This window comes from Nanorana parkeri, unplaced genomic scaffold, assembly GCF_000935625.1.
Source record: "Nanorana parkeri isolate BGI_ZX_2015 unplaced genomic scaffold, ASM93562v1 scaffold1269, whole genome shotgun sequence".
Taxonomy (NCBI): Eukaryota; Metazoa; Chordata; class Amphibia; order Anura; family Dicroglossidae; genus Nanorana; species Nanorana parkeri.
Window position 1 is genome coordinate 192,692 of NW_017307537.1, and position 22,331 is coordinate 215,022.

The following is a 22,331-nucleotide window of genomic DNA, read 5'->3' on the forward strand; positions in this document are numbered from 1 at the left end:
CTAGAAACATCTGGGAACTGAGACCAGTTGCTGGAGTTTTGGGAGAGGAATGTTGTCCCATTCTTGCCTGATATAGGATTCTAACTGCTCAATGGGACTTCTTGGTTGTATTTTTCGTTTCAAGATGCGCCAAATATTGTCAATTGGTGAAAGGTGTGGACTGCAGGCAGGCCAGTTAAACAGCCGGACTCTTCTACTACGAAGCCATGCTGTTGTCATACATGCAGTATGTGGTTTAGTATTGTCCTGCTGCAATGTGCAAGGCCTTCCCTGAAAAAGACATCATCTGGATGGGAGCATATGCTGCTATAAAACCTGGATATACCGTATCTTCTGCTCCATAAGACGCACTTTCCCCTCCCCAAAAGGCGGGGGGAAATGTGTGTGCGTCTTATGGAGTGAATCCCTATCGCCCAACGCCTGGAACATGCAGTTTTGGGTGCCGGGCGAGTAGCTTTTTGTACATTTAGCCCTGCTGAAGCAGAGCTAAATGTACAGTGGGAGCCGCTGGACCGTTAATACACTTGTATTAAAACCGAGTGGCGGCGGCAATCAAGTCCAGCCACCCCCCCCCGGTTTTTGGGGGACCCTTGAGCACAGGAGCTCACCATAGAGCCCCTAGAGCAGACAAAGAATGTCCGTTCTTCATGTGCTCTGTGTGATCACTGAGACTGTGGCTCTGCAATCACAGCGCCACCTGTCTCAGCTGTCACTAACTGCAGCTTCTGTCACAGAACCTGCGTCCTATGGTCCGGTGCGCCTTATGGAGCGCAAAATACGGTATATCTTTCAGCATTGATGGTGCCTTTCCAGATGTGCCCATTCCATACGCACTAATGCACCGCCATACCATCAGAGATACAGGCTTTTGAAGGGAGCACTGATAACAATCCGGAAGGTCCCTCTACTCTTTAGTCTGGAGGACGCAGTGCCCATGGTTGCCCCCCCCCAAAAAAGTCAAATTTTGATTTGTCTGACCACAGAACAGTTTTCCACTTTGCAACAGAGCATTTTAAAATGAGCTTCGGCCCAGTGAAGACGGCTGCGTTTCTAGAACATGTTCACATATGGCTTCTTCTTTGCATCATAAAGCTTTAACTTGCATTTTTGGATGGCACGGCGAGCTGTGTCCACAGACAGTGATTTTGGAAGTATTCCTGAGCCCATGCAGTGATGTCCATCACAGAATCATGCCTGTTTTTAATGCAGTGCCGTCTGAGGGCCCAGAGATCATGAGCATTCAATATTGCGTTTCGGCCTTGTCCCTTGCGCACGGAATCTTTGGATGATATTTATGATTATACTATAGATGATGATACATTTAAAGTCTTTGCAATTTTAAAGTTCATTATTCTGAAATTGTTCCACAATTCTTAGACTAAGCTTTTCAGATTGATGAACTTCTGCCCATTTTTACTTCCGAGACACTCTGACTCTCCAAGATGCTCTTTTTATACCCAATCGTGTAACTGACCTGTTGCCGATTCACTTAATTCGTTCTTCCAGCTCTTCCTTGTTAGTACCACTTACTTTGCCAGCTTTTTGTTGCACTGCCCCAAGCTGTTTGAGACGTGTTGCTGCCATCAATTTCAAAATGACCTCATTTTTTTTTTCTTCAAATGGTCCATTTTCTCAGTTTGAAAAATGTTTTCTTTTTTTCTATTGTGAATGATAGGTTTAGGATATTTGCACATTGTTTCCTTCTGTTATTATGTAGATATTACATAACGTCCCATCTTTTTTGGAATTGGGGGTTGTACTTACATACCCATCTAATCCTGCGTTGTCCTCTTCTAATCCAATGCACTGCCACTGCACGCTTTGTCTTGCTCCACCTTCTTTCTTTTCACCATCATTGGGAGCTAGCTGTCTCTTCCTGGGTTTTGCAGCGAACCCCTAATAATGCGGCGCCAGATCTCGCGCATGCGCAGAATTAAATCTGGCGTCAGGAGATTTAGTTTACATGATGCTGCTGCAAGATACTGCAAAACCTCTGTCCTGTATGGAACCTGCTGAGTCCTGGGATATGTGATGAGTATCCCGGGAGGCTGCAGAAGTAAGCAGACACGTCGCCCTCACCTAGGCAAGGACTGAAAAAAGGGCAGGTGCAAAAAAAAGTAGCGGGAAAGAAAGCTAAAGCCTGGCTTTCCCCTTTTCTGTGCTTCTCTGAGGTTAAATCCCGGCTACATGACACTTTCGCCGACAACAAAAATGGTCTGCTAAACTTTTTTATACCATGCTGAAGTTCAAGAGAATGTGGAATCCCTGGATCAGGTGCCGTCTTCCCCCAAATTACGACAATAGTCTCACTGATCTTTAATTTCCCCATGAGCCACCTCGGCTAGATACCTGGATACCTCCATCCCTTGTGGGCACCTTTATTTTTCCTTCTCCTTCTTCCTCTTTCTACTTCTTATACTTTTCTGCCCTCCTTTCTATCCTCATCCCATCCATCCATCTATTTTCCTTTTCCTCTTCGTTCACATTGTCCTTCCATTTGCTACCAATATTTGTTACACTTTCTAACGCCTGTTTTTTTTTTTTGTTACCCTGCTCAATGATGTTCTCCGATACCTGGATTTATTCTCATTTCATTAACCCTTATTTGTATTTATCCCTCTGCTTCCTTTCATCAGCTTTCAGGGCCATTGTTTACCACATTTGTTTGTCCTTTTGTATTCTTATTTCAGTAAAAAAAAAAAAAAAGTGGCCGATACCAAGTCAGATTCAGGCACTTTCACTATAAATGAGCTGGATTCATATACATCTTTTATATCTGCCTGGAGTTCAGCATAAAAGGAACCTGTCAGGCGTGAAATACTGGATGTGCCACTTCGGATCTGTTTTTGCAGGTGCGAGATAAAGGGCTGTCAGCAAGCATGCGGGACGCGAGCTCCAATTTCATTGGCTGCATGCTTTCTGCAGGTCATCTACTAATTTTGTGGTAAGACGAAGCATTGACATGACAGACAAAAACCTAGCGCTTTTAAAAACAAGTTGGCAATTTCACCCCCGTATTTATGTCCTGCGTGCCCTTGAACTTCAATACCACATTTTACAAAGTGCCTGTCTAGGTACGTTCCCTGCGAAGCCTAAAACATGACACTACCAGACCTGCACCACGTAACAGAAAATATCAGAAGGGACAGACGGAGATTTCGTTTTACCTGCTCCTCTAGGATGTCGCAGCTTGCCGCACTTATGTTGCTACCCGATCGTCTGTGAGGACAAAAGAATAAATCACAATGTCTTCTCTATATTATGAAATAGAGAACATTTTTACTTCAGGGAAGAAAAGTAAGAGGAGTGAGACTCGCTGTGAGTGTGGAACAGATTACTATAGAGAGCGCTTCTCTTTCTAAAACACATAGGGGCATATTTATAAAACAGTGAACCTGTCATTCACCAAACATTGACTGCAGGTGAATTTCCCAGGTACATGCGTTTTAAAGAGACAGTAACCGAGTCTCCAACAATGAATGACATTCACTACTTTAGGTGAGAAGAAATTCCACCTTTGACAATGGTCACTGGAAAACCTGTTGCATTTGGAGATAATCCTCTTCTGTGTAGCAGGGACAGGAAGTGATGGGACATTATGGGGACACAGAAGGTGAGAAGAAATTCCACCTTTGACAACGGTCACTGGAAAACCTGTTGCATTTGGGAGATTTCTTCACTAATCTTGTTTCAGTGACAACTGTGACATTTTAGATGTTCCTTTCCTCTCTATCCCCAAGTCAAAGTGAGTGTAAATCTCCCAAATAGGGACAGAGACGGCAATAGACGGGTTAGCGCTGGGACCTTACCGTTATCCTATTGGTGTAGCTCGCTATATACTAAGCTTTGGGTGACGGGAGGACGCTAGTTTATGTCCTCCCGTGACCCTGAGGAGAACTATGGGGAAAAACACTGACCCCATAGTTCTCCTTTAAGTGAAAACTAGAAAATAGGATTCTTTTATAGCCACAGTAAAACTCTCTTCTTGAGCAGTTCACGTAGCACTCTAGTTTTCAATGCGTGGTCAGTGAGGACGTGGCACTTGAATCTGATTCATTGGTCTGCAAACGCCTCATGCAAGTTAAGCGCTGTTCCCTCAATGGAACGCTGGAGCAAATGAGATTTGGATGGAGATCCAATTTCATTTTGGGGCTCTGTTGTACATGCTCATGAGATGGGAGACAACATATCTGAGCCTCCTTGCAGCGCCAAAGTTGTCTACACACAAAGTACAGCCAGATAGGGTGGCAAATAGATATGTTTCTCATTAAGCATGCGCAATCATAATAGGTTAATAAATATTTACATTGTTTCATAACCCCAAATGCGTCTGGTTACCTTTGAAGAAGGACTCCAGCTTATTTTTTCTTTAGGCATGCCGTCCACTCTCTCATGTAATGTGATTTTCCTCAAAGTAGTGCCCAGAGCTATTCTGAGCTGGAATAGGCCGCGACACACTCCCTGCTGTACGACACTCGGTATCAGCCAGACCGTAGACTGGTTCTTAGCACTCCTCTCCCCAGTGCATTCCCCTTAGAGTAGCACAGGCTGTGCAGGAATGAGGAATGCAGAGATATGTAGTCTCAGCAGAAGAAGGGAACTTACATGGTAGTGACAAGAGTATGACGGCCCCTTCTTCAGGCCTGATCCCGTGTATGGTAAGAGAGGCCTGAAAAGACCATGTGACCACTACTTTACATCTAAAAACAAGGGACGTAGGCAAACACATGACATAATGTACAGGGGGAATGCTTGGACAGAACGCATTGGCGGCATTGCCTTGGAAATTGGAGGTAAATGTGCTTGAGTACTTACTTGTGCCCCATACAATCCTGGGAAGAACTGCTGATGATTTCCGGAGCATCAAAGAACTCATTCTCATCATCTTCATCGCTGAGGTCTCCTTTCCCTGGACCACAGGGGTCTACAAAACATACAATGGAAGAGGATTAGACATCCACCCAGCTGCAAAATGTGCCAACGTCATGCCATCAGTCCAGTTCCACACTATTCACCCCATGTTGTCAGTCATCAGTCCAATTCCACACTATTCTCTGAGCAGGATTCACCCCATGTTGTCAGTCATGGGTCCAGTTTCAGACACACTACCCTGTGAGCAGGATTCACCCCATGTTCTCAGTCATCAGTCCAGTTCCACAGACACATGACCCTCTGATCAGCATTTACCCCATGTTGTCAGTCATCAGTCCAGTTCCACGGACACACTACCCTGTGATCAGCATTCCCCCCATGTTGTCAGTCATCAGTCCAGTTCCACGGACACACTACCCTGTGATCAGCATTCCCCCCATGTTGTCAGTCATCAGTCCAATTCCACACTATTCTCTGAGCAGGATTCACCCCATGTTGTCAGTCATGGGTCCAGTTTCAGACACACTACCCTGTGAGCAGGATTCACCCCATGTTCTCAGTCATCAGTCCAGTTCCACAGACACATGACCCTCTGATCAGCATTTACCCCATGTTGTCAGTCATCAGTCCAGTTCCACAGACACACTACCCTGTGATCAGCATTCCCCCCATGTTGTCAGTCATCAGTCCAATTCCACACTATTCTCTGAGCAGGATTCACCCCATGTTGTCAGTCATGGGTCCAGTTTCAGACACACTACCCTGTGAGCAGGATTCACCCCATGTTCTCAGTCATCAGTCCAGTTCCACAGACACATGACCCTCTGATCAGCATTTACCCCATGTTGTCAGTCATCAGTCCAGTTCCACGGACACACTACCCTGTGATCAGCATTCCCCCCATGTTGTCAGTCATCAGTCCAGTTCCACGGACACACTACCCTGTGATCAGCATTCCCCCCATGTTGTCAGTCATCAGTCCAATTCCACACTATTCTCTGAGCAGGATTCACCCCATGTTGTCAGTCATGGGTCCAGTTTCAGACACACTACCCTGTGAGCAGGATTCACCCCATGTTCTCAGTCATCAGTCCAGTTCCACAGACACATGACCCTCTGATCAGCATTTACCCCATGTTGTCAGTCATCAGTCCAGTTCCACGGACACACTACCCTGTGATCAGCATTCCCCCCATGTTGTCAGTCATCAGTCCAGTTCCACGGACACACTACCCTGTGATCAGCATTCCCCCCATGTTGTCAGTCATCAGTCCAATTCCACACTATTCTCTGAGCAGGATTCACCCCATGTTGTCAGTCATGGGTCCAGTTTCAGACACACTACCCTGTGAGCAGGATTCACCCCATGTTCTCAGTCATCAGTCCAGTTCCACAGACACATGACCCTCTGATCAGCATTTACCCCATGTTGTCAGTCATCAGTCCAGTTCCACGGACACACTACCCTGTGATCAGCATTCCCCCCATGTTGTCAGTCATCAGTCCAGTTCCACGGACACACTACCCTGTGATCAGCATTCCCCCCATGTTGTCAGTCATCAGTCCAATTCCACACTATTCTCTGAGCAGGATTCACCCCATGTTGTCAGTCATGGGTCCAGTTTCAGACACACTACCCTGTGAGCAGGATTCACCCCATGTTCTCAGTCATCAGTCCAGTTCCACAGACACATGACCCTCTGATCAGCATTTACCCCATGTTGTCAGTCATCAGTCCAGTTCCACGGACACACTACCCTGTGATCAGCATTCCCCCCATGTTGTCAGTCATCAGTCCAGTTCCACGGACACACTACCCTGTGATCAGCATTCCCCCCATGTTGTCAGTCATCAGTCCAATTCCACACTATTCTCTGAGCAGGATTCACCCCATGTTGTCAGTCATGGGTCCAGTTTCAGACACACTACCCTGTGAGCAGGATTCACCCCATGTTCTCAGTCATCAGTCCAGTTCCACAGACACATGACCCTCTGATCAGCATTTACCCCATGTTGTCAGTCATCAGTCCAGTTCCACGGACACACTACCCTGTGATCAGCATTCCCCCCATGTTGTCAGTCATCAGTCCAGTTCCACGGACACACTACCCTGTGATCAGCATTCCCCCCATGTTGTCAGTCATCAGTCCAATTCCACACTATTCTCTGAGCAGGATTCACCCCATGTTGTCAGTCATGGGTCCAGTTTCAGACACACTACCCTGTGAGCAGGATTCACCCCATGTTCTCAGTCATCAGTCCAGTTCCACAGACACATGACCCTCTGATCAGCATTTACCCCATGTTGTCAGTCATCAGTCCAGTTCCACGGACACACTACCCTGTGATCAGCATTCCCCCCATGTTGTCAGTCATCAGTCCAGTTCCACGGACACACTACCCTGTGATCAGCATTCCCCCCATGTTGTCAGTCATCAGTCCAATTCCACACTATTCTCTGAGCAGGATTCACCCCATGTTGTCAGTCATGGGTCCAGTTTCAGACACACTACCCTGTGAGCAGGATTCACCCCATGTTCTCAGTCATCAGTCCAGTTCCACAGACACATGACCCTCTGATCAGCATTTACCCCATGTTGTCAGTCATCAGTCCAGTTCCACGGACACACTACCCTGTGATCAGCATTCCCCCCATGTTGTCAGTCATCAGTCCAGTTCCACGGACACACTACCCTGTGATCAGCATTCCCCCCATGTTGTCAGTCATCAGTCCAATTCCACACTATTCTCTGAGCAGGATTCACCCCATGTTGTCAGTCATGGGTCCAGTTTCAGACACACTACCCTGTGAGCAGGATTCACCCCATGTTCTCAGTCATCAGTCCAGTTCCACAGACACATGACCCTCTGATCAGCATTTACCCCATGTTGTCAGTCATCAGTCCAGTTCCACGGACACACTACCCTGTGATCAGCATTCCCCCCATGTTGTCAGTCATCAGTCCAGTTCCACGGACACACTACCCTGTGATCAGCATTCCCCCCATGTTGTCAGTCATCAGTCCAATTCCACACTATTCTCTGAGCAGGATTCACCCCATGTTGTCAGTCATGGGTCCAGTTTCAGACACACTACCCTGTGAGCAGGATTCACCCCATGTTCTCAGTCATCAGTCCAGTTCCACAGACACATGACCCTCTGATCAGCATTTACCCCATGTTGTCAGTCATCAGTCCAGTTCCACGGACACACTACCCTGTGATCAGCATTCCCCCCATGTTGTCAGTCATCAGTCCAGTTCCACGGACACACTACCCTGTGATCAGCATTCCCCCCATGTTGTCAGTCATCAGTCCAATTCCACACTATTCTCTGAGCAGGATTCACCCCATGTTGTCAGTCATGGGTCCAGTTTCAGACACACTACCCTGTGAGCAGGATTCACCCCATGTTCTCAGTCATCAGTCCAGTTCCACAGACACATGACCCTCTGATCAGCATTTACCCCATGTTGTCAGTCATCAGTCCAGTTCCACGGACACACTACCCTGTGATCAGCATTCCCCCCATGTTGTCAGTCATCAGTCCAGTTCCACGGACACACTACCCTGTGATCAGCATTCCCCCCATGTTGTCAGTCATCAGTCCAATTCCACACTATTCTCTGAGCAGGATTCACCCCATGTTGTCAGTCATGGGTCCAGTTTCAGACACACTACCCTGTGAGCAGGATTCACCCCATGTTCTAAGTCATCAGTCCAGTTCCACAGACACATGACCCTCTGATCAGCATTCACCCCATGTTGTCAGTCATCAGTCCAGTTCCACAGGCACACTACCCTGTGATCAGGATTCCCCCCATGTTCTCAGTCATCAGTCCAGTTCCACGGACACACTACCCTGTGATCAGCATTCACCCCGTGTTGTCAGTCATCAGTCCAGTTCCACAGACACATGACCCTCTGATCAGGATTCACCCCATGTTGTCAGTCAACAGTCCAGTTCCACAGACACATGACTCTCTGATCAGGATTCACCCCATGTTGTCAGTCATCAGTCCAGTTCCAGAGACACACTACCCTGTGATCAGGATTCCCCCCATGTTCTCAGTCATCAGTCCAGTTCCACGGACACACTACCCTGTGATCAGCATTCACCCCGTGTTGTCAGTCATCAGTCCAGTTCCAGAGACACATGACCCTCTGATCAGCATTCACCCCATGTTGTCAGTCATCAGTCCAGTTCCAGAGACACACTACCCTGTGATCAGGATTCCCCCCATGTTCTCAGTCATCAGTCCAGTTCCACGGACACACTACCCTGTGATCAGCATTCCCCCCATGTTGTCAGTCATCAGTCCAGTTCCAGAGACACACTACCCTGTGATCAGGATTCCCCCCATGTTCTCAGTCATCAGTCCAGTTCCACGGACACACTACCCTGTGATCAGGATTCACCCCGTGTTGTCAGTCATCAGTCCAGTTCCAGAGACACATGACCCTCTGATCAGCATTCACCCCATGTTGTCAGTCAACAGTCCAGTTCCACAGACACACTACCCTCTGATCAGCATTCCCCCCATGTTGTCAGTCATCAGTCCAGTTCCAGAGACACACTACCCTCTGATCAGCATTCCCCCCGTGTTGTCAGTCATCAGTCCAGTCCCAGACACATGACTCTCTGATCAGGATTCCCCCCATGTTCTCAATCATCAGTCCAGTTCCACGGACACACTACCCTGTGATCAGCATTCCCCCCGTGTTGTCAGTCATCAGTCCAGTCCCAGACACATGACTCTCTGATCAGGATTCCCCCCATGTTCTCAATCATCAGTCCAGTTCCACGGACACACTACCCTGTGATCAGCATTCCCCCCGTGTTGTCAGTCATCAGTCCAGTCCCAGACACATGACTCTCTGATCAGGATTCCCCCCATGTTCTCAATCATCAGTCCAGTTCCACGGACACACTACCCTGTGATCAGCATTCCCCCCGTGTTGTCAGTCATCAGTCCAGTCCCAGACACATGACTCTCTGATCAGGATTCCCCCCATGTTCTCAATCATCAGTCCAGTTCCACGGACACACTACCCTGTGATCAGCATTCCCCCCGTGTTGTCAGTCATCAGTCCAGTCCCAGACACATGACTCTCTGATCAGGATTCCCCCCATGTTCTCAATCATCAGTCCAGTTCCACGGACACACTACCCTGTGATCAGCATTCCCCCCGTGTTGTCAGTCATCAGTCCAGTCCCAGACACATGACTCTCTGATCAGGATTCCCCCCATGTTCTCAATCATCAGTCCAGTTCCACGGACACACTACCCTGTGATCAGCATTCCCCCCGTGTTGTCAGTCATCAGTCCAGTCCCAGACACATGACTCTCTGATCAGGATTCCCCCCATGTTCTCAATCATCAGTCCAGTTCCACGGACACACTACCCTGTGATCAGCATTCCCCCCGTGTTGTCAGTCATCAGTCCAGTCCCAGACACATGACTCTCTGATCAGGATTCCCCCCATGTTCTCAATCATCAGTCCAGTTCCACGGACACACTACCCTGTGATCAGCATTCCCCCCGTGTTGTCAGTCATCAGTCCAGTCCCAGACACATGACTCTCTGATCAGGATTCCCCCCATGTTCTCAATCATCAGTCCAGTTCCACGGACACACTACCCTGTGATCAGCATTCCCCCCATGTTGTCAGTCATCAGTCCAGTCCCACAGACACTACCCTCTAATAACACCCACAACTACAAATACACACTCCAGCTGTCCAGAGAGGAAATATTACCTTTAGAGACCCCAACGCCACCCTCAGTTGGCAGCACGCGGAATGCCCGTTCCAGGTGGTTGTGCTGCTTTGCCAACTGCTCCAGCGTCTCCTCCAAGCGCAGCCGCTGATCTCTCTCATATTGCAGCGCTCTCTGCCAACGCTTACTGTGGCTCTCTGCAAGGGTCATGAAGTCTCTGCAGGCCTACACAGGTAAATATAAAATGCAGACCGGTCATAGTCCCATTCCGAGCCGCTTCATACGTGTAAATCTGTCTGGGAATTGGGGTCCACCCATGAAGGAAATATGCACAGCCTAGAACCCCGCCTTCATTCCCCTCAGTATCCCTCCCAAGCGCCATGTTTCTATACCACTCACGTTTATCATGGCGTTGGAGGTGATCCGGAAGAGCGTGGCTCGCTCGTTGACCTGTTTGATCTTGTCCGAACTGTCTTGAGGGAGGCGCAGACTCTCCAGCTCACTTAGAGAGCGCTGCAAAGCGGTGCCGTGTTTTGCAATAAGATCATTGCACGTGCCCAGATCTTCCACCTTCCCTGACAGGGCCCGCAGCGTGCTGTGAATCTCTGCCTTGTCCGCCTGAGAACTGGGGTTCTCATCGCCGGAATCATCTGTCAGGATCAAGGTCACGCGTAAGGTTAAAAAGAAACAAAGTCATCACAAAATAAGAAGAAGAAGACAAAAACAATACGAAGACCCTTCGCAGGGGTAGCAAACCTCCGGCCCCTCCAGCTGTGGTGGAACTACAAATCCCACGAGGCATTGCAAGATTCTCAGCCACAGACATGACTCCCGAAGAGATGCATCATGGGATTTGTAGTCTCAGCACAGCTGGAGGGCTCGAGGTTTGCTACCCCTGACCTAAAGCGTACATAGGGAACCAGTCACTATTGGGTATCCACAGTAATCTGAATCTCCACTCCTGAATAGTTGTTGTTTTTTTTACTTACAAGTATTTTTTCCCTGTCAGACCGTAAAGCTGTCCTATTTCCTGCATGACCTGCTGACAACACATACCCAAAACCTGTTATAATAAAAGGTGTCAGAATTACATGAAATGTAATTACAGTTATACCCTCCTCCAGCAGCCCAGACGTTGTCATTTAAAAGCCAGGAGACATGACAGCCGCCTGGGACCTTAAAGGACATTTCCACCTTTGTAAGTGTTTTTGAGTTTTTGGTGGAGGTGCGGGGGAGGGGGGTGTACATGTGTGTGCATTGTCAGCAGTCACAGGGCTGTATTTCATACTTTATTTTATAGATTCTTTCACAGGCCAGAGACCTAGAAATTCACAATTCCCTCCACAGGATCTGCAATCCGTCTCTCAGAGGGTCATGTGTTATCTGTAAACTGCAATCAGCTGATCCCCCTCCCCCTCCCCTCTGAGGAGAGACAGCAGGATGAGTCATAGCTGTGTGTCTGTGTGGGGAGTGTTAGGACACAGAGAGAAGTCTATAGAACAGGACAAGTGAAAGGAGATTCTGTGTGTCTCTCTGTGTGTCCCTCCCTCTCCAGCGTCACATTTAGGCCCCATTCACACTGAGCGACATGAAAATCGCGTGACTTTGAGCGATATTGAGCGACGTGTCGCGCGACTTTTTCCTATTGGGCTGTATGCAATCAGGAGCAATATCGCTCAAAATCGCTCGAAAAAAGGGTCATGTAGGAGCGACAAGCTACCAGCGATATTGAGCGACGAGATGTGAACAGCTCCATTGAAATGGATTGGAGAAGCTACATAGAGCGATATCGCGTGGAAATATGAGCGATATCGCTGCAAAAATCGCGAGATAAATCGCTCAGTGTGAATGGGGCCTTACTCTCTGCTGCCCCAAGTCCAGGTTCCCCAATGCCCCCCCACCATTCTTCTCATTTACATAAAGGACTGTTAGAACAGATAAAAAGACATTGGGGGGAATTGATAAAAACAGGAGCAAACAGAATCTGGAGCCAACCAATCAGCTTCTCTCTTCAGTTCGTTCCGTTAAGATTTGAATATGAGAGAGAGAAGCCGATTGGCTGCCATGCACAGCTGCTCCCGATTCGATAGATTCCTCCCACTGTGCGGGGTCACTGGGGATGTGCTGGGTCACCGGGGATTGTATGGTGTCACCGGGAATGTGCGGGGTCACCCCCCACAGTAAAACGCTCAGCATGTGAAAACCAATAATTGCCTATGGGCATGGTTCACACCTGGGCGTATTTCAGCGTGTAGGAATGCACTGCAAAACGCCCTACGCCCAAAGAAGTACAGGAGCTTTTTTGGGGCGTATTTTCCACATTTGTCGCACATTTCTTTTACCGCAAATGGCGGTAGAAACGCGCGGCAGACACGCATATTCCGTACGCCCAGGTGTGAACCATGCCTTAATGTGACCCAGGATAAGAGGGAGATCTGAGAGAGACACAGAATCTCCTTTCACTTGTCTTGTTCTATAGACTTCTCTCTGACACTCAAGGTGCCCATACACTGCACGATTCTCGTACGAGAATTGCGGGAAATCGCGGGCAGTGTGAATGAAGACGTGCAACCATTTCTACTGTACGGTCGCACGTCTTTTGTCTAAGGAGCATGCTAGAAAACCAGCCGAAAATCGTACGATTTTCGGCTGGTTTTCAGCATGCTCAAGAGACAAATGCCGAACGGGCCGGTGTGCGCACACTGCCCGTTCAGCATTGCGGTCATCGCAAGTACGATCTGCCTGTCCAAGATGGGCAGATCGTACGTTTTTTTAAATTACTTTACAACCATCGCAAGACTAAGGCCCCATTCACACTGCGCGATTTGCAAATCGCACGTTTGTCGCGCAATTTGCATGTTGCGCGATGTCGTGCAAATGCTTGCATTGAGCAAGCTTGAATCGCGGCTAAATCCGCTCCAAAAAGGGTCCTGCTGTAGCGACGCACGACCCGCGACAGCAGGACCCTTTGCCCCATTGAGAAGCATTGGAGAGCGATATCGCGCAGTAAATTGCCGCGATATCGCGGGAATTACCGCGCGATAAATCGCTAAGTGTGAACGGGGCCTTAGGTCTTCCGATGGTTGTACAGTGTACGGCCACCTTTACACAGACACACAGCTATGACTCATCTCTGCTCTCTCCTCAGGGGGATCAGCTGATTGCAGTTTACAGATAACACCCGACCCTCTGAGAGACGGATTGCAGATCCTGTGGAGGGGAATTGTGAATTTCTAGGTCTCTGGCCTGTGAAAGAATCTATAAAATAAAGTATGAAAACCAGCCCTGTGACTCCTGACAATGCACACACATGTACACCCCCCTCCCCCGCACCTCTACATTACCACCAACATCACAAATCACTTACAAAAGGTGGAAATGTCCTTTAAGCTTGCCATATACTATGCAAATTCTTGATGAACGGCCGCAATTCTTACAGTGGGTGCCTTCGGCCGGCATCCCTCTATCAACGAATCAAAGGAGCCATTTGGAAAATCTTCGAACGTAGAGCCAGCAGCCAATCAGCTGCCAGCTGTTTGGGTATACTGACAGCAACCGGCGGCCTCTGTCACAATACAATGAAGCCAGTGGGAGATTCCTCGATCAACGCTCATAAGTGTTCATGGAGGAACCTGTTATACTTTCTTCATTCGGCCTGCAGGCTGAACAAAGAAAATCTTACAAAGTATGTCCAGCTTTAGCGACAGCCTGACATATACTTCAATTTTCTCCTCGTCAGTGCGAAAATAAGACGCGCACCGATTCCTGGAGAGGACAAGCTGCGCTACAACTATATCACAATGGAGATTCACATTCTTACCAATGCCCATTTCTCCCTGGTTCTCAATGAATCCTTTATACAACTTGCCCACCCACTAGAGGTTTATTCAGAAAGGACCCGTTTACATGTATGCATTGTGGGAACGCACACGTTACAGCAACACGTGCCAATGCATGTTGCATTGCAGTGCCATTCATTTTGACTAGCGCCCCAACATAAGGCGACGCAGCATAGTGCATTGTGGTGAATGAAACATTTGGCAGCACGTCTATTCTGGGAGATTTGTACTTTGTCGGCAGCCCACTTATTTCAATGGGCGGCCTTAATGCGACAGACGTGAGCGTGCAACATAACGTGTGTGCAACGTAACGGGGCGCATGTCCTCATTCGCACATGGGCATCTTGTGAACTTGCATCAAACGTGCACAAAAGTGGAACATGCTTGCTAGTTAATGGCACCCCAAAAATGGCTGAGCTAGCATGTATTTTTTTTCCCCGCACAAGAAAAAGCGCATGTACGCACACACACACACACACACACACACACACACACACACACACACAATGCATGTCACAAAATGTGTGACATGTACTACTTTCCTACGTTTGGTGCGTGTCCAGGGACCCCCTGAAATCAATGGGGACGCACATCAAAGGTGGGAAACAAATCCCCACATATTTATGCGACTCGCGGTCCTGCTATGCTTATGAATGGGGTCTCAAGGCGACCCGTCATGAGAGGAGGAGCTTGTTAGCCATTGCTGACCTCTCCTTCAGAAAATGCTAGCTGCCTGCCAGTGTTGCTCCTAATTTATCCCCGACCCGGAACAAATATAAGGAATTCCAACTGCTCTCGTGTTTTTTTCTGCGTGGTTCCCAAAACGTTTTAGATTACTTTGGATAGAGCAGGGAAGGGTTCGAGCCTCTGCCATGTGTTTACCGCCACCAGAACACAGACTGCGATTACAACACAGTGGGCAATCGTTGAAACATATAAAAAAAACAGTGAAGGGAATTTATCAAAACTGGAGCAGGCAGAATCTGGGGCAGTTGCCCACGGCAACCAATCAGCGTCTCCCTTTCACTTTCAGAACCTGAGGAGAGAAGCCAATAGGTTGCCACGGGCAACTGCTCCAGATTCTGCCTGCTCCAGCTTTGATCATTTCCGCCCGAAGCATTTACTGCTGTCCGTGACTTTCTGTCCCAGTGATGACGGATTCTCCCCATTTCTTGTATGGGCCGATGTTCATTATCTGTGGTCCTCTAGATGTGCACACTGTCTGTCATAACAAAGGGTTAAAGAGCTGAGGGCTTGTGTAGTACATTGTATTTGAATGCACATTTGTTGCATCACTGCAAGCCACTCTACACTATACAAGTTGCTTATAGATTCCCATCTATAAACCGTCTTCAAAGAACCAGCAAGGTAAGCCATTTGTTTTTTAGTGTTAGTGTAACACCGCGGTCAGCAAGTGGTTAACATTACAGGAATCTGCCGCTATGCTGCGTCTGCAACAGGTGAAGCTGAACACCAAGAGAGACACATCAACTGCAAATATGCTGCGATGTCAATGGAGTGCGAATACGACTCCCCGTCACCTTCAGGAGGATCTCCCTATCCCCGTCAGAGAGAGAGAAGCCATCCCTTACTATCCCGGTGACAGCCTACGGGACAGAAAGCAAGGAAAAAGACTCCGGAACTGGAACGCGGAAAACATTTTAAAAAGGTCCCAGTGATCTCTTGCATTGGACACTTGTGTCATTGTTTAACCCTTTCTCTACCGGACCAACTGTTTACACAGCTTACTGAAAAGCCCCAAAACCGGAAATATTTTCTGAAAGCAGAGGACCTGTAGAACAGATGGCAGTTTACATTTCTTTTAATCTCGCATGAGCCTTGGGAAAGGTTTACCAATTCTTTACTTTCAGGCAAATGTTTTCCAGTTACCGTATTTTTCGCTCTATAAGACGCACTTTTTCCCCCCCAAAAGGCGGGCAAAAATGTCTGCGAGTCTTATGGAGAGGACGTATGAGAGCTGAGGCGGCGGGGCTGACGGTGTACCCAGGGGTGTGGAATCCTTATCGCCCGAGACATGCAGTTTCGAGTGCCGGGCGAGTAGTTTTTTTGTACATTTAGCCCTGCTCCGGACAAGCAGAGCTAAACGTATAGTGTGGAGCCGCCGCTCGTTTTCATACAAGTGATCTGATTGGATCACTTGTATGAAAGGAGCAGCGGCGATCCTGTCTCCTCTGGGGGACCCGTGACCACGGCATAGGCGCTCACCATAGAGCAGACAAAGAACGTCCATTGTGATCACTGAGACCGTGGCGCTGTAATCACAGCGCCACCTGTCTCAGCTGTCAGGAACTACACAGAACCCTACCCTGCGTCCTATGGTCAGGTGCGTGCTATGGATCCCAAAATACGTTTTATTTTTTTATTTTCAGTGGAAATAAAATTTTAAAAAAGTACATTATAATCTTCAACCAGTTTGTAAAATATCATAGTTGAGACTGTTGAGTAAATAAATTCTGACATCGTCAACAGCTTCCTGAATTACTTCTACATAGTACAGCACAGGCAGCCGTTACATTTGAAGACATGCTCATGCCTGCTATCAGCTTGTTAGGTAAAGAAGTGGAAAGCCATTATTGGCAGCCAAAGGGTTAAAAGAGAAGTCAAACTTGGTTTCGGCTATACTTTTCTCCTGGGTCACATGACTACATCTACACCATCCCCCGTCACCCACAGTCAGCCAACGGTAGGCTAATGATGGCGATCAGCTGACAGCGCAGGCACAGCGGTGCCACAGTCAAGAAGGATCTCCTCAATACTGTTGGGATCCACCCCGGCTGCCTAATAGCCCAGCCTGTAGCTCTAGGCCAGGGGTAGCCAAACTCCGGCCCTCCAGCTGTGGTGAAACTACAAATCCCATGATACATCTCTCGCCAGGAGTCATGTCTGTGGCTGTGAGAATCTTGCAATGCCTCATGGGATTTGTAGTTCCACCACAGCTGGAGGGCCATAGTTTGGCTACCCCTGCTCTAGGCGGTGCAGGAGAAGCAGAGAGGTGAGGGGGGATCCCTGCAGGGAGCAAAGACCTAGAGCTGACTGATCAGTGGTCACATGATTGGTTAGCTCTTGGTCTTAGAGCCGGTGTGGGACAGCTGCAGAATCCCATGCCAACTCGAATCATTAGGGAGAGTATGTTTTACTTTCCCTGCATTTCCCCTTTAAGTACTAAACCCAGAGGGTCAGCATGACAGCCTGGCTGGCATTATCAGAAGCACAGGTGAGCAGTGCCCTCCATATTCCCTTTTCCTATAAATTTCACAACTTTCCATCATTCATGGTCTGCACAGGATATCTACAGAGCAGACGTTGGCATTTCACCTCACCTGACTCCGCCTGCATCTTCACCGCCCGGGCCTTAGCCAGTTCTAAAGCCGTGATCCATCTCTGACGCTCGACTTCTGTGCTGGCTTTTAAATGGTAGGTCTGGGCTCCCCCATTCGAGATCACAAAGTTACAGGAATCCTCGACCGAAATGTTGGCCGTGGCCAGGTTGATTGTGCCGCGGCATGTGTGACGCATCTCCGCCTTTGAGCTGTAGAAAGGAAAAAAAAACAGGAAAAAAGTTTATTTCCGGCTGCACATGCTAAAAAAAACTAAAAAAAAAAATAAAAAAAAAATAAATCGAACTTTACAATCTACTTTATATCCCATTAACCCTTTCGCTGCCAAGCCTTCCGGAACACTTTTAACCGCAGCTGACCACACCATTTTTGCAATTTCTTATGTTTTGATTTTCTATTGGTGAGTTGCCAATGTTTGTAAAAAAAAATAAAAAAAAACCCAAACCATATATTTCTGAAAACAGACCCCTGACATTTCCTTTTTGGAATAGAGTTGAAATAGAGTCCTTAATCTCTTTTTCTGCAGACTCTGTTCTAAATGAATGGAGAGCACTCAGTACAGAAGGCTTCCCATTCATTCACAAACTGATGATAGTAAAATATTTACTATCACCAGTTTCTGAATGGGGAGGAGCCTCTGTAGTGAGTGCTTCATTAGGAAACTCATGAATGAACAGGAGGGGATGTAAAGCACTTCCTGTTCATTCATAACTGGGGACAGTACTATGTTTCCCCAGTTGTTTACAAACATTGGAAGTGATTAGCTGATCACTTCACTGTTTGCTCTGGACACAGAGGATCAGTAAATATCACTGATATTTAGCGATCCTGCGTTCCGCCACGCACAAAGACGCTGTCGTCCTGAAACTGACACCACGTGGCTCCTCTCTCCTCCTGCTCGGCCATCCTGGTTTAGAAGCGGCTTCCTCCTCCGCCCCCATACTGGCCTTCCATAGTAATATAAGGTGTGCACATAAAGCCACAGCTATAAGCTCGCTCCTGTGATGGGACTGCAAACTCGGGTTTAGTTTACTCATTTGTATTCAGAGTGTAGTCCATCACAGGAGTGAGCTTGGAGTGGTGACTACTTTACAACACACACAGGGACCACGGGGAAGAAAAGTAGCCACCCTCCAGAAGGAAGGACAGTGTCAGCACCAATTCAGAGATTATTTGAGGCTCTACACGCGAGTGATACACAAATAAGATCCATTATTGTTACTAGTTCGTGTACTTGAATCCATTTTTAAGATTTAAAAGAACCATGGAGTAAGCTTTTTAACCCATAGTTCTCTTCAGTGTCACGGGAGGACATATACTAGCATTCTCCCGTGACCCAAAGCTCAATATATAGTGAGCTACAGCTCGCTATATACTGAGAGCACCACGGTCGGGACGGATTCCGACAATGCTGTCGAGATCCACCCAGCTTTGTGATTGACAGCTGCCTCTGCCTATCTAGAGGCAGACCCAGCTGTGCCAGCCCCCTCCCCTGTCTGTTCCACCAGTCAGCGCTGGAGGATCGAAGAGGGGAGGGGAGAATCCCTGCAGTGAGCTGTGACCGACAGTCACCGCTCTCTGCAGGGAGATGATCAGAAAGTGAGCGAGCGACGTTATGCGTTCGCTCACTTACCGATCGATAGAGCCGATGTGTGACAGTTCCATTGTCACACGTCGGTTTGAACTGAGGTTGAGTGAAAATCATTCACCTCATAGTTCTCCTTCAAAGTGATATTAACCCCTTCATGACTGAGGTCTTTTTTTAAATTTTTTGCACCCATGTTATATTCCACATTTTAGGCCTGAAAATTACTTAAAACCCCCCAAACATTATATATTTTCTGAAAGCCAAGACCCTATAGAATAAAATGGTGGCAGTTGCAAATTTTTATGTTGCACGATATTAGCGCAACTCCTTATCAAACCCCAAATTTTAATGAAAAATGCACTTAAATGCCCCAAAAAACACAATAAAATACCCATTAATTTAAATAAAATATAAAACGATGAGGTTACAATGAGTAAATAGATACCCAACATGCCCAGGTTAAAAATTGCGTGCATCCGCGAAACGGCGACAAAATTCAGGACCCCAAAAAGTCCATAGACAACGCTTTAAAAGCCCCCACAGGTCATCAATTTAGAGATACCAAAAAATACTAGAATTATTGCTCTCACTCCGGCGTGCATGGCGATACCCAACAATTGCAGCGTGTTTGTTGTTTTCATACGTAGGCACACCTGACGAGTGTTTACGTGAAGACGCGTATGCTCGCGGGGGACTTAAAAAAATGTTTCAATTTTTTTACTTTTATTTTAGTGTTAATTTTAAGAAAACTGTTTTACTTTAATTGCTATCACATAGGGGGACGGACTTACAAGCCCCCCATGTGATAGTAGATTAGTGGTGACAGGTACTCTTTAAGGTGATGCTGGGGGTCACCTTCACACTCTAAATAAGCTATTCAAGTGCAGATCGCACTTCAATAGCTTATAGCTGGGCTTCAAGAGCCCGGAACTGACAGCCCAGGGACCGGAAGTGATGCAATCTTCATCGCTCCCAATCCCATAGAACGGGGAGGGGGATCGACGAACGGATGTTCGTCCATCTCCTCGCCGACACCAAAGAAGCCGGTCCCGGGCCCGCAGGAGGGGCGACGGAGCCCTGGAAACACGGCGAGGGTGTCGGGTGGGGGGGACGGGACCCATTCACCGGCCCGGAGAAGCCATCTGGCGACAGCTGAGCCGCCAGAAAATCGCTTCTACTGTAAAGCAGACAGTCGGCTGTACAAGTTTAAACAGAGTCCCGGTGGCAAAAGCCGCCGGGAGTCTGTTTAAACAGCCCAATGCCCGCGACGTACATCGCTGGTCGTGAAGGGGTTAAAGTAAAAAGGACTAGAAGCAATTTCTAATGCTGATGAAATCACTTACAAGGAATGCTGCTCCTTGATGTTTCAAAGTTTTAGTTTCCTGCAGAATCAGCTGGTCTTCTGACCACTGGTCCTGACTTCCTGTTTTAGAGTGCCTCCTTTCTGGAGCAGAGTGCTATACAGTGACCCTCGTGTGTGCTAGTAAGCTTTGCACATGCTCCTTCCTGGCAGGCTATGGAGCTACGGAGGAGCATGTGCCAATCATCTATGCTGTCTCATAGCGAATGCCCATAGACCCCTTTAAGCTTACACTGGGTGGCCTTTCCTGCTCCTGGCAGCTGAAAGAGGATGTGATGGAAGAACGAGCATAGCTGGCCGTACACTATGCAAATTTTGGCTGATTCTTGAAGAACAGGCCGAAATTTGCAGTGGTCAGCACCCTTTCTGCCGGCAACCCTCGATCAGCTAATCAAAGAAGCCAGTTGGAAAATCTGCCGGCTCTGCTGACGCCCGCTATCAGCATACAATAGCTGACAGCGGGAGATTCCTCCATCAATGCTTGTAAGCATTGATGGAGGAATCTTTTATATTCACTTTCATTCAGCCCGTGGGTTAAAGGAAGAAAATATCAGTATATGGGCATCTTCAGTGCTGTTAGGGAGAGGGGAAGCCTTTGGTTTGCACTGCATTGACAAAACCCAAGTTTACTTTGGGAAAGACCTTTTCCACACCGACACAAAATGTATATTAAAAAGGTACAATCATCCTTTAAAGTAAGCTGATCTTTAAAATAAAAAAAAGGGGGGTGGCCATTGCCCCTTCTGAAAATGTTAATTGCTGGCCGTTCGTCTGACAGATTGGCTTCTATACTTTGAGTCAGTGACCCTAGAAAAGTCTTTATTTGCACACAAGGACAAGCAGTATTTGTCTGGTCTGGAACGGACTGCTCTGGTGTGAACAGAGGCCAGAAATAGCATAGGGATACATTAGGATGCATTTTGGGTGTGGAAACAATCTGGTCTGGTCTGGAGATGATCTGGACGTGGTGTGAATGGGCCCTAAAGGATTAAGCAATGATGTCCTCTTACAGGATGAACGGTCATTTATGTTTTCCCCGCATTCATGGAACAGATAAAACACTTTCAATGGCAGATTTAACAGATCAAAAGGGAGTAAATAAGACGTTTAAAAGGGAAGTTTCCAGTCAAACTGACCCGGGTCACAAAGCCTGCTGAAAGCTCTAAGATTTACCCTTTAGTTGCTGGCTGCCAGAGTATTCACAATGGCCTAAATCTCAGCCATGGAAAAAGCACCCCGAGTATTCCCAGGTTCCAATTCCCCCTAGAACAGCAGATTATGAGAGTGCACAGTACAGGACCATGCCGTCTTATACAGACGCACCGTCAAAAGCCTGCTGATTACAAGACTTACTGTATATTGCGCTCCATAAGGCGCACCGGACCATAGGACACAGGTTCTGTGACAGGTTCTGCAGTTACTGACAGCTGAGACAGGTGGCGCTGTGAATACAGTGCCACGGTCTCAGTGATCACACAGAGCAGACGAAGAATGGACGTTCTTCGTCTGCTCTATGGGCTCCATGGTGAGCTCCTATGCCGTGGTCACGGGTTCCCCAGAGGAGCGGGGGACCCCGAAAACCACGGCGGGGGG

At 47.8% G+C, this 22,331-nt stretch overlaps 1 protein-coding gene across 1 annotated transcript in view; it reads right to left on the bottom strand.

The window, feature by feature from the left end:
- OSBP (oxysterol binding protein) overlaps positions 1-22,331 on the bottom strand; it is a 47,920-nt gene that overhangs the window by 17,046 nt on the left and 8,543 nt on the right. The window contains exons 2-6 of the mRNA XM_018568981.1: positions 17,773-17,981; positions 10,992-11,242; positions 10,634-10,817; positions 4,816-4,924; positions 3,168-3,219 (exon numbers count right to left, since the gene is read on the bottom strand). Of these exons, the coding sequence (XP_018424483.1) occupies positions 3,168-3,219; positions 4,816-4,924; positions 10,634-10,817; positions 10,992-11,242; positions 17,773-17,968 (792 nt within the window). The 5' untranslated portion in view covers positions 17,969-17,981. The remainder of the gene's footprint in view (positions 1-3,167; positions 3,220-4,815; positions 4,925-10,633; positions 10,818-10,991; positions 11,243-17,772; positions 17,982-22,331) is intronic.